At 42.9% G+C, this 13797-nt stretch overlaps 1 protein-coding gene across 1 annotated transcript in view; it reads left to right on the top strand.

The window, feature by feature from the left end:
• Nucleotides 1–7164: 7164 nt before the first annotated feature.
• necab2 (N-terminal EF-hand calcium binding protein 2) overlaps nt 7165–13797 on the top strand; it is a 62298-nt gene continuing 55665 nt past the window's right edge. The window contains exons 1-2 of the mRNA XM_055648746.1: nt 7165–7414; nt 8245–8269. Of these exons, the coding sequence (XP_055504721.1) occupies nt 7193–7414; nt 8245–8269 (247 nt within the window). The 5' untranslated portion in view covers nt 7165–7192. The remainder of the gene's footprint in view (nt 7415–8244; nt 8270–13797) is intronic.

Here is a 13797-nt window from a genome sequence, read left to right on the forward strand (position 1 = left end):
GAATTAAAGGCGTCCTAAATCAGGCAGTTAAGCACATCATAATGAAGCATGGTGCTTGCCCTCGGAAGGGTTGAGACAAACCAGCAAGAGGCTTGGCATCCATTTCATTATTTTGGGATTCTGTGAACTCAGATGGAAAAGCACGATGGCTGGATCCTTTGGAAGCGTGCCCAGTCAACCTTGTGTTTTCAACTTGCCAACTGCGGCTTGCTGGAGAGTCTCTCATCTCTGAGTGATAGAGGCCAACTGCGTAGTTCAAGCCTGTGGTTTATGGTAAACCAGGTACTCTCACATGAAGGGGTGAACAATCCCTGGCTATATTTCATAGGGAAGTTTGCCCCCAAATTAACATCACTAAAGGCAGAAGGAACAACAAAAAATGCTGGAAACATTCAGCGGTCAGGCGGCGTTGGTGGTGGGAGACATTTTTCAGGTTGACATTCTTTGATCACATCTGGGAATCGTGTTTGTTTTGAGTTGCAGCAGAGATGGTGGGGGGTGTAAGATGAATGGGGGAAATGGAATGTTAGCGTGATACAGTGTTTAAGAAACTGTCTTGTTGATAGATTAATGAGAGCAACCTGAAAGAGAGAGTTCAATCAAGCAGTTGCATGTGTCTTTATCAATATCTTAACACCATGGCACTGCTTTTGGTTTACACTCATTAAAATAACGTTATCTGGTCATTGATCTCATTGCTACACAACAGGATTTTGTAGTGCATAATTGGCTGGTATATTGTAACCAAATATATATTTCAAAAACACTAAAGCAGCTTTCAGGGCACAGAAAGAGATGAAGGATGGAGGTATCTCACTCATTAAATTTACTATTTAAATAGAAAGTCCTTCTCCACAACTGTTTTATGGACAAGCTATTTTCAGCACAATCCCTGTGTGTACTGTTCTCTAGTTCCAGCCTGGACATGAAAATATTTTTTTCTTTGAATAACAATATTAGATCAGCATTAATCAAACAAGCCTCAGCCTAATTAGAATCACTTCTGATGTTTTTTTGTTTATTTGAAATAGAGAATATTTTAATGGACCTTGTGTGATGATGAGACAGAAAGATTGGCAGGTGGTAAACTGGGAAAGGACTTTAATCTCTATATTCAACCTTTAAAACGCTGTAGGAATTGACTAATTAACCCACAGATAGTCAAACGGATGTGGCTTGAAAGTGATATGTCACACTGAGTCTTTGCTGTTGCTGTAATGAGGAAAATAAACTGGGTTCTGAGATGTGACGGGATATGAGAATGGTTTGCTGCTCTTCCTGTCTAATAGTTTAGATTGAGGGTGAGAACAGTCTTCCTCTCCCTTTCCTGTTCCCTGACATCTTGGACCAACATATGGTACTACAAGAAACCACAGAGACCAAATGCTCAACACCATCATGCCTTCTAAGCCTATTTTCAAAATCAGGGAACTAGACTTCTGTTCTTCAATCTGTAATTGAATCCCCAACTTCCTCATCAGCAAGACTCAATCAGTGTGAATTGCAACAACACTTCCTCCTCGTTGACCATCAGCAATCCTTAGGTCTGCATGGTCTATCCCCTGCTTTACTCTCTCTATACCCATGACTGTGCAGCCAGAGACAGTCCAACGCCACCTTAAATTCATTGACAATAAATTCAGAACAAATAACAGATGATGAGAATATTTATAGGCAACGACATATGCTGTATGTACAGGCGAATATTCTCTTACGTACGTTTGGTGCGTGTACAGATGTGGTGAAGATGTCTCTGTTTAAAGCATATTGCACACTACTCTATACTGCAGACCTGTGATCAAACTACGGAAAGACAAGTTTTCAGAGACTAAAGGCGGTCTATAATTATGTCATGAGAACACTACTAAGGAAATCTAGATGGTGTAGTGCTGGTAAAATGTTTGTGGCTGCAAGAGTCTGTACTTTAAAAGCTATCCTAAGAAATCATACGTATAAATCCATTTGCAGGATAAATGACTCTAAAAATATAGTTATCGTGGGCTTGTCAAACATAAGGTTTAGCACTACACGCTACGAATCCCAGTTGTGGAGACACTGGTTTCGCTGTCTCGTTGTAGGAAGCTGATCTTTCTTTTTATTCTGGATTAAAAAATCATTTATTGTGGGGTTTTTTGTATATAATTTATGATGTTTTTACAAGTAATATACTAAGCTTTTATATGTATTTTATGGTGTTTTTATATGCAATGTATTTTTATGTAATGAGTCTGAAATAAAGTTTGATAATAATAATAATAATAAATTCGTTGATGGACGAATAATGGGTAACGATGAGTCAGCGAACAGGAGATCAATAATCATATTGAATGCTGCAAGAACAACAATCTTGTTCTTAATGTTGGCAAGATCAAGGCTACTGATTTATTTCAGGAACGTAAAGCTGAGAGGCCATGCATCTGTCTTCAGTGGTGGTGCAAGGAAACTTGAACCAGCTTCATGTTCCTGGTGTGCACATCTCTGAAGATCTGGCCTGGGCCCAGCACATTGATGCAATCACAAAGATAGCTCATCGATACCTCTACTTCCTTAGAAGTTTGAGGATTTCAGCATGTTGCTGAATTCTCAGTTGAACTTTTGCAGATGTATGGTAGGGAGTATATTGACTGGCCTGGTTCAGCAACTCAGTCATTCAGCAAGCACACTCCCTATGAGGATGGCCTAAAACCAGCACACATGGGCACTGACATTATTATACAGCTGTTAAGATCAGTGCTGACCAGCGCAAACCCATCAGGATTTCCACACACACTATGAGACCAGCACATGACAGCTGACTCATATGTACACATTAGAATAAAACACACTTATCATGACCAGAACAAGTCAACTAATTTACCACTAAGACTACAAACAAAAATAAAACCAGGACACAAGTGTGTCGGGTGAACTGGGCTCCCTGGACCACCCATTGATGAATGGAGAACTAGCTGGACAGTACAAAGGACAGAATCCTTGCTTTGTCTCACATTACTGTTGGAGTGACATCCCGAAGCCTCTTGATCATTTGAGTAGCTGCAGAAGCACAATGGAGATATCCCCTGTGTCTGCATCCAGATTTATCTTCTAATTATCTTTCCTCACCCAAAAATATATGTGGACACAGACGTAAAACAGATTTACGCAGATACATGCTCAAAGGCACCAACATGTAGCAAAAGGCAGATATGAATTTATGGAAACACATACACCCAATGTACTAGTGTATCAAGTTCTCTCTTTTCCACAGCACTTCCCAGGGCCCTCACTGTGCACGCCCAGGCCCTGTTAAATATTGCAAAATGCTTCACTACACTTGTCTAAGTTAAAATTGATCCAACATTCCTTTACCCATTTTCCAAATTGATCAACATTCTGTTGCAATCTTGGACAATCTTCTTCACTTTCCATTTTACAAACAACTTTGGTGGCATCTGCAAGCTTACTAATCCAGCCAACAACATTGTTATCCTTATCATTAATATACAGGACAAACTTTAGGGAACCTTGCTTCGATCCCTGCAGCACACTACTGTTCACAGGCCTGCAGTCTGAAAAACGACCCTCCAATCGAGCCCTCTGCCTCCCACTACTCAGCCAAAGTTGTATCCAATTCACTTGTTCACCCTCAATCCCATGTGTTATAAACTTCTGGACCCACCTACCATGCAGACCCTTGTCAAAAGCTTTGCTAAAGTTCACATGGACAATGTCCACTGCCTTGTCCTCATTGATCCTCTTTGCCATCTCTTACAAAGGATCCAACAAATTTGACACAATGTCCGATGCACGAAGTCTTGCTAACTACTTCTAATTAGTTTTTGGCTTTCCAGAAGAAGATAGATCCTGACCTTCAGAATCCCTCCATTAATGATTCCACCATCTTACCAGCCTGCAGATCTTTGGCTTGTGTCGGAAGCCCTTCCTTAATACAGGCACACCAAAAGTCTACTTTCCAGTCTTACGGTATCTGACAATTTCTCCCCTTGTTTCCCACAATTTCCAGGATAGACCTGTTCTGGCCTTGGGGATCTGTCGACCTGTGGAACTTGCTCATTTCCTGTGGCTCCACACCTAGATGACCGCAAGGGGACTACTCTCTCCCTGATTATCATTTGGCTCTTATTATACTGAATGAATCTCTGAGGATTCTCCTTTACCTTATCCGTCAGACATATCTCATGTCCTCTTTATGCCCTCTTGATGTCCTTCTCAAGTGTATTCCTACACCACTCATATTCTCAAGGGGCTTCCTTAATTCCAGCTTCCTAGAGCTGACATCTGCCTCCTTCTTTTACTTGACCAAAGCCTCATTGTCCCTCATCAGCCAGGGTTTCCTAATTCTGTCAGCCTTGTTCTTCACTTCAGCAGGGACATATTGGCCATGAACTCTCCCAATCTCACTTTTAAAAGCCTATCACTTGCTTAGATGTGTCATTCTCCACAAACAACCTCTCCCCTTCAACCATTGCAAATTCCTGTCCAATGGCTTGCCCCAGTGTAGGATTTTCATTTGTGGACCAAACCTTATCCTTTTTTAGCCATTTGGTCAGTCTCGTTTCGCAAAAGAAGGTTGAGTGTTTGCCCTCTCTGGTAAGGCCACCTACATATTGTTTCTGGCAACATGCCTGGTCTCACATAACAAATTCTACCATCTAATCCCTTAGCGCAATGGCAGTCCAGTCAATATTAGGAAAGTAATATTCTATTAGAACCCTTTTATTCCTACACTTCGCAAATTCCCTTTATATATGTTCCTCTAATCCTTGTTGACTCTCAAAGAGCCTAGAGTATAATCCCATTGAAGTGATCCCCCTTGTTTGATTGTTCTGACTACAGGGCCTTGCTAACCATACCCCACAAAATATGACTATTTCCAGGAAGTTCTTCCAAATCAACCTCATAATCACCTCCACCTCTATCATAGCGGTAGCATTTGTACCTCAGGCCATTTAGCTGCCTCTCTCTCAACCATATTTACCTGTAATAATAATAATAATATCATAATCTCAAGTGCCTATCCATGTTCTAAGTTCATCTGCTTTATCCATCAGACTTCTTAAAATAGAGTGACACAGTGGAGCGGTTGGTAGAGCTGCTGCCTCATGGTGCCAGTGACCTGGGTTAAAAGCTGATCTGGTATTGCTGTCTGTGTAAAATGTGCATCTTTTCTCTGTGACTGCATGGGTTTCCTCCTGGTGCTCTGGTTTTCTCTTAATTCCCAAAGATATCTGGATGTGTAAGCCTGTGTAAAATAGCCTCTAATGCCTATGCAGTGAATGAGAATGTGGGATAAAATGGAACTAGTGTGAATGAGTGATCGATGGTCGGAGTGGACTCGGTGGGACACAGGGCCTGTTTCCATACTGTATCTCTAAATTAAACTAGACCAAACTAAACTAGGCTAATCTAGACTAAACTAAAATAAAATAAAATAAATGTGTAAGCATAACCTACTGGACTAGCTCACTTTAATATCTATATTTGATTCAATTTTCTCACAGATTATACCACTACTTTAGTTTCCTGCCAGTCGAGTTTAAACCCTGTCGAGCAGATCCAGCAACCAGGATATCCGTCCCGCTCCAGTTCAAGTGTGACTAGTCTCTCTTGTACAGGTCACCTTTGCCCTGAAAGAGATCCCAATGATCCAAATACCTGAATCCCTACTGTCTGCGTGCACCAATACATAGACAATATTCAGGCACAAGTGGCAAATAATATTCATGCAGCAAAAGCACCAGGCAGTGACCATCTCCAAGTAGAGTGAGTCTCACCACTTACTCTTGCCTCATCACTGAGGCCACAATCAACTATCTGAGGGGTCACCATTGACCAAAAATTCAACTGGACCACACAAGTACCATGGCTACAAGAACAGGTCAGGAGATGGGTAACCCACAATGAATGATTCATCTCCTGACACCATAAAGACATTCCACTATCAATAAGGCATGTCAGCTCCTCTGAGTCTTGCCATCATGCAGGTCAAAGCAGCTTGTTTCATGAGCAATCCATCTAGCACAAGAACCATTCACTCCCTCCACCATAATCAGACCAGTGGCTGCAAGATGTACCGCCCACAACATGCATTGCAGTTGCATGACCTGCCACAGCACCTCCTGAACTGTAACTTCCATCACCAAGAAGGACCAGGGTGGGAGCACCACCACCTACAGGATCTCCTCCAGGTCGCACGCACACCATCCAAACATGGAAGTGCTGTGCTGCTCTTTCATCGAACAGCTGCCATACAAAAAGATATACATAAATGCAGGGAAACCCACTGACAGGTGCATTTGCAAACATGCACACACTGATAGAATACAAACACTTGCACATATAGAAACACATCTTTGCAGAACCAGAAATAGATAAGGTTAGGATACAAACGGGGAATTTGATCTCATATACACACTCTCAGCCTCACATATGTACACAAGCACAGATATGCATACAACATTCAATACTTGCATAACACACACACTGAAATCCACAGATTCATGGACACCTAAAGTGATAAATAAGGCCTCAACATAAAAACGCTCAAATATATAATCTCGCATATACAGATACACAGGCACTGCCACTGCATACATGAACATACATTACAATGCAATCAGTCATACGCAGGCATATGTAAATGCAGAAATACACATATAAACTCAAACACATGCTCAAAACAGTCAAAAATAGATGCACACAGCAGATGTTTAAATAACAGTGGTACTAACACACGGGCGCGCACAGTCATCCCACATATGCGCATACAGGAACATGCACTAACACCCGCAAACATCAAATGGACACAAATACAGTTGGAAGAATCTTGTCTGGATGTATCGCAACAGGAGCACTGTGGAAATCACACGCACACACACACCCTCGTTTTTCTATAGTAATGCATTTGTACAACCGAAATAAACATAGGCTGCTTATATTAATCGCCCTGCGGCACAGTGCAGCTGCCAGTTCGGTGCTCTGGCGATTTTGCTGTGGCGTTGCCCCTCTATTTCCCTCACTGTATATATATGTAACCCCCTCTCTTTCTTCCTCGCTCCTCCCTCCTTTCTCCGCCAAACTCTCTCTTCCATCTATCTACATCTCCATCTCCCTCTCCCTCGGCGAGAGTGCGTGAGTGGTGACGGCGAGGGGAGGGAGGGAAGGGGTGGGGAGGGGTCCGCAGGATGTGAAGATGTGCGCTCAGGATACTCGCTACTGCACGGACACGGGACAGCGTCTCGACAAGCAACCGGCGCGTCAGCGCAGCATCAGGGCTCTGGACGGGGTACTGCGCTGGGTCTTCACCAAGATGAGCGAGAAGAAGTTCGGGGACAGGGAATGCCTGAAGGGAGAACCTGCTTGCCGGGACCGTGTCGTTCCCGAGAACAGGAAAGGCATCTCAGTCATACTAGATGTAGGTAACTTCTTCCCGGATCCCAGGGGTCGGACGGGGGCTGGGAAAGCCCGTGCCTGGGTGAATCAACAACTTTAGTCCGCAACTTGAAGCATATTCTGCGCTGTCTTTGCTGGTGCTCCATGGCGTCTGACATGCCGGTGTTATAGGTGGGAAGGAGAGGCAACAGGGAACTTTCACTCGTTAGTTTGCTGCGGTTGTGAGCAATATCTGCTCGCAGCGAGTAGCGACCGAGCGCCGGGACCGTCGTCCCGCAGTCGGCAGTGGTCTTCAACCGCTGCAGAATCCCTTTGGCGGAAAAAAAAATCATCCATTGACAAACCAAACACAGCGGGGGGAGAGGGGCGAGGGGAGAGAGGGGGTGGGGGGAGAACACGCATACTCTCGTAGCTGAGAGAGTGACGGGGGAAAGGAGGACATCCCAGAGAGTGGCAGGTGGGGATAGGAGGCGGGAGAAATGGACACAAAATTAAGAATGAAGGGGGAAAACGAGAGGGGGGGGAGAGAGAAACGGAAAGGAAATGGAAGTGATGGAGAGAGAGGGAGGGAGCGAGAGCGAAGGGGAGAGGGGAATCTTATTACCGCCGGGAAACGAGTGATAAACTGGCCAAAGTTAGACTTATGTAAAATTATGAATGAGGGTTGATTGTGCTCACCTGACCACAAGGATTTGCTTCTGAAATGCAACGTAAACGAGGAGGGGAGGGGAGGGGAGGGGGGGGGGGGGGGGGGGGGCTTGCCCTGTATAGATTGGTGTTTGAATTTCAGCTGAATTTGTGTTTTACCCAGTGTCTGAACTATCCTGATTGATATGTTCTTGATCCCTCTAGATATTCAGAAGAGCTGATAAAAATGGTAAGAGCTGATTCATGTTTTTAATCTATAAGGATTTTTTCAATGGCACATAGACACAAACTGCTGGAGTAACTCGACGGGACAGGCAGCATCCCTGGAGAGAAGGAATGGGTGACGTTTCGGATCGAGCCCCCTTCTTCAGACTGAATGTTTCAATGACACTGTTGGTGACGACAGTTCCAGGACGCCAGCGTGTAAAGGGTTAACTTCGCAAGGACAGGTTTCATAAACTTGTTTTATATTCTCTCGAGTTTAATTGCCGGAGGCACATTGAAGTGAGTGATGTTGTACTCACTTCTGGGTGTAATGTGTTGGCCTTAGAAAGGGGTGAAATTTAGATTCAACCCCCAGGGCACAAGGATTACATTTCCAGGGCAGATTTATTAGGATAGTCTTCAAAGGCTGAATAGTGATCTGATCAAACGCTGAAAGAATTCCGTGGGATAGGGGGATGTGCTCTCTGGCGACGGATTGTCAGCCGGCTGTGGGGAAGTCGTACAGCACAGAAACGGGCCCACCACATCCATCAGTCTGATCAGTCTGAAGAAGGGTCTCGACCCGAAACGACACCCATTTTTTCTCTCCAGAGATGCTGCCTGTCCCGCTGAGTTACTCCAGCATTTTGAGTCTATCTTCGGTTTAAACCACGTTCAGCTGTTCCTGCCTACTCACTACATCCATCTTGACTTTTTTGACCATCTACACTAACTCCATTTGCCCAAACCCGGTCCATATCCTGCAGTGCCTTGCCTGTTTAGGTGTCTGTCTAAATGCCTCGGAAACACAGTGATTGATCAGATTATATCGTTCTCGTTACAGATATCAATCATTATCTGTGTAAAAAAAATCATACCCCTCAGACCCCCCCAAAAAAAACGAATTCCTCGATTCTTAAACCTACCCACTCTCTCTTTTAATACCCTGATTATGGGACACAGATTTTAACTATCTACTCTATCTGTATCTCTAAAAATCTTACATACTTATTATATCTTTCACTCCAAGCCCAAAATATTAAATCGCTCCCCGGAAGTAAAATTTTCCAATTCAGCCAACATCCTAGAAAATTTCCTCTGCATCATCTCCAGCAGAACAAGAACTATACACAATACTCCAAATGCACCCCAACTAGTTTTTTTCATGAAAACACCATAATATACCAACCTTATATACCTATGTGCTCTGAGGACAAGCATGTAATTTGCCTACTTCACCTCCACATCCACATTGCTACTTCAGGAAAATTAAGGACTTAAACCTCAAGGACCTTGTGTTATCGAGCCATAGACTATATACAGGAAATAGGCCTTTCAGCCCAACATGTCATATGTCATACAGCATAGAAAGATTCCCTTTGGCCCAACTTGCCCATACCGACCAAGATGCCCCATCTACACAAATCCTACCAATCAGCATTTGGCCCATATTGTTCCAAACCTTTCCCATCTATGTACCTGCCCGAATGTCTTTTAAATGTTGTTATAGTACCAGCCTCAACTATTTCCCCTGGCAGTTCATTGCATATACCTGCCACCCTCTGTGTGAAAAAGTGGCCCCTTAAGTTGCTATTCAAATCTTTCCCCTCACTATAAATCTATGTCTTCTGATTCTTGATTCCCCTACTCTGGGTAAAGGACTCCACGCATCTACTCTCTCTATTCCGCTCATGATCTTATATACCTCTATAAGGTCACCCCCCATCCTCATGCACTCCAAGAAATAATGTCCTAGCCTGCCGACCCTATCCCTATTTTTCATGCCCTCAAGCCCAGGCAACATCCTCGTAAATTTTCTCTGCACTCTTTTCAGCTTAAAACCATCTTTCCTATAACAGGATGACCAAAGCTGAACACCATACTCCAAATATGGCATCACCAACATCTAGTACAATTGTAATATCACATCCTAACACATCTACTCAATACCCTAACAGATGAAGGCCAATGTACTGAAACCCTTCTTTTCTACCCTGTCTACCTGTGACGCCACTTTCATGGAACAATGATTCAATACACATGATCTCCCATGTATAAAACCATGCTGACTATACATAATCAGGCCCTGTCTATCCAAATTCATATATTCCCCACAATACGCTCCAGTAACTTGCTAACCACAGATATTAGGCTCACTAATCTATAGTTCCTGGCTTTTCCTTGCAGCTCTTCTTAAATAGAGACACAACATTATCCATCCTTCAGTTTTCTATCACTTCACCTTTTTCTATTGATAAATCATATATCTCAGTCAACAAAGTTGGCTAACCAAGCAGTCCATGCCAACCAAGTTGGTTCACCAAGCTTGTCTCATTTACCTATGCCTGGCACATACCCCACAAAACATTCCTTAGCCTCCTTCGCACTAGGGAAAAAAGTCCTTCTTTTTCTCCTTATTATTCAATTTGTCCAGTCCTGGTAATATTCTTGATAATGATTCCCACATCCTTCCCACCAATGAATGTCTCCTTCGCCTCTCTGTCTACCTGTTTGTCACATTCAAGGAACTGAACCTCTTTGTCTGTTTTGTATAACGCTCGACAGAGCCTTACCATTTATTGGGTAAGTCCTGCCCTGGTTTATCTTACCAAAATGCAACAACTCACATTTACCTGAATTAAACTCCACCTGACATTCCTTGGCCCACTTGCTCAATTGATTATCTCATTGTAATTGTAGGTAAAATTCTTCACTGATCACTATACCATCCATTTTAGTATCCTTCACAAATGTCATAAACATGTCACCTACATTCACATCCAAATTGATAATATAAATAACGAACAGTGGATCTAGCACTGATCTTTGTGGCACACTATTCGTTGCAGAACCTCCAGCCTGGAAAATAATCCTCTACCACCACACTCTCCTACCTTCAAGCCAATTTTGTATCCAACTGGCTAGCTGGGCCTGGATCCCATTTGATCTAGCATTCCAGACCTTCTCTTACCTTGTTAAAGTCTTGTTAAAGTTCATGTGGACAATATCTATCACACCGCCCTCATCAATCTTCTTGGTCACCTTTTTATAAAAACTCAAATTTGTGACACATGGTTTTCCATGCACAAAGCCATGCTGACTATCTCTAATCAGCCTTTCCAAACACATGTCGATCCTCTCTGTCAGAGTCCCGCCTAATAATTATCCTCGCCGTTGACGTTGGGCTCACCATTCTGTGGTACTCAATAGACAATAGACAATAGACAATAGGTGCAGGAGTAGGCCATTTGGCCCTTCGAGCCAGCACCGCCATTCAATGTGATCATGGCTGATCATCCCCAATCAGTACCTTGTTCCTGCCTTCTCCCCTTATCCCCTGACTCTGCTATTTTTAAGAGCCCTATCTAGCTCTCTCTTGAAAGCATCCAGAGAACCTGCCTCCACTGCCCTCTGAGGCAGAGAATTCCACAGACTCACCACTCTCTGTGAGAAAAAGTGTTTCCTCATCTCCGTTCCCACAACGTCCAAGGATTCACGATGAGATCCATGGGATTTCTCTTATTATATGCATTATAAGACCTCCAGCACCTCTTCTTCTGTCACGTGCCCTCCGAGATATAATTGTTAACTTCCCTCGTTCCCTCACATAAGGTGAGAAATATCTGTAATGTTCATGAACATTCTTTAGTGCCCTCCCATTTACTGTATATGTCCTACCCCTATTTGATTTCCTAAAATATATCACCTCGCGTATTATCCATCTGCCAATGCTGCATCTAATTTTCCATCCGATCTATATCTTGTTCAAGCCTTAGACAACTTTTCTAGTGATCCACCACCTTGACTTCCATTGCACTTGCAAACTTACGAATCATACAGTGCATTCAGAAAGTATTCAGACCCCTTCACCTTTTCCACATTTTGTTACGTTACAGCCTTATTTTAAAATGGATTAAATTCATTTTTTGTTATCATCAATGTACATACAATACCCCAGAATGAAGAAGCGAAAACAGGTGTTTAAAATTTTTTGCAAAGTAATTAAAAATAAATAACTGAAATATCACATTTACATAAGTATTCAGACCCTTTGCTATGACACTCAAAATTGAGCTTAGGTTCATCCAGTTTCCATTGATTATCCTTGAGATGTTTCTACAACTTGATTGGAGTCCACCGGTGGTAAATTAAATTGATTGGACATGATTTGGAAAGGCACACACCTATCTATATAAGGTCCCGCAGTTGACAGTGCATGTCAAACAAAAACCAAGCCATGAAGACAAAGGAATTGTCCGTAGACCTCCGAGACAGGATTGTGTCGAGACACAGATCTGAGGAAGGGTATAAAACAATGTCTGCAGCATTGTAGGTCCCGAAGAGCACACTGGCCTCCGTCATTCTTAAATGGAAGAACTTTGGAACCACCAGGACTTCCCATCCAACCTGATATAGCTTGAGAGAAAGAATGAGAAGAATGGGAGAAATTACCCAAATACAGGTGTGCCTAGTTTGTAGAGTCATACTCAAGAAGATTTGAGGCTGTAATCGCTGCCAAAGGTGTCTCAACAAAGTACTGAGTAAAGGGTCTGAATACTTATGTAAATGTAATATTTCAGTTATTTCTTTTTAATTTGCAAAGATTTCTAAACACCTGTTTTTGCTTTTTTATTATGGGGTATTTTATTGATGATAAAAATAAATGAATTTAATCCATTTTAGAATAAGGCTGTAACAAAATATGGAAAAAGTGAAGGGGTTTGAATACTTTCTGAATGCATTGTATATCCTCTATTCGCATGTTAATATACATCACTTACAGCAAGGTTCCCGGCCCCGATCCCAAATGTACATCACTGTTCACAGACTTCCAACCGGAAAAGCAACTCTCCACCACCATTCACTTTCTTCTGTCAATAAGCCAGTCAGCACACCCTCAATCCTTGATGTCAGCTTTCCTTATTGTGTGGAGAGCACCAGGTTTTTGCTCCTCCTCATTGCCTTACACTCTGGTGTACTGACAACAGTGGCTTTATTCTCTTGGGTGGCTGGCACAAACCCAGATGGGATCCTTGAGCATTTGAGCTTCAAGCAGACACATTTAGTATAGTTTAGTTTAGTTTAGTTTAGTTTAGTTTAGATTAGTGTAGAGATACATTGCGGAAACAGTTCCTTCGGCAAAGAGTCCGTGCTGACCAGTGATCCCCACACACTAACACGATCCCACACACACACTAGGGCCAATATGCAATTTTGCCAAGTCAATTAAAATACAAACTTGTATGTCTTTGGAGAGTGGGAGGAAACTGGAGAACCGAGGCTCCCAGGGAAAACTCACGCAGACCACAGGGAGAACGTACAAACTCAGTACAGACAGCACCTGTAGTCAGGATTGAACCCAGATCCCTGACACTGTAAGGCAGCAACTACCACTGCACCACCATGCAGCCATGTCCGTTTCTTTCTTTGGGCACTGTTCTCCAAGGTCAATGATGAATCCTTTATAAACTATAAAAGAGTTAGGCTTAGCCACTGTGTAACAATTGGTGAATGACAGTAAGGAAGACAGTGAATGTCTGTAATGTGGTGTGG

This window comes from Leucoraja erinacea, chromosome 17, assembly GCF_028641065.1.
Source record: "Leucoraja erinacea ecotype New England chromosome 17, Leri_hhj_1, whole genome shotgun sequence".
Lineage (NCBI taxonomy): Eukaryota > Metazoa > Chordata > Chondrichthyes > Rajiformes > Rajidae > Leucoraja > Leucoraja erinaceus.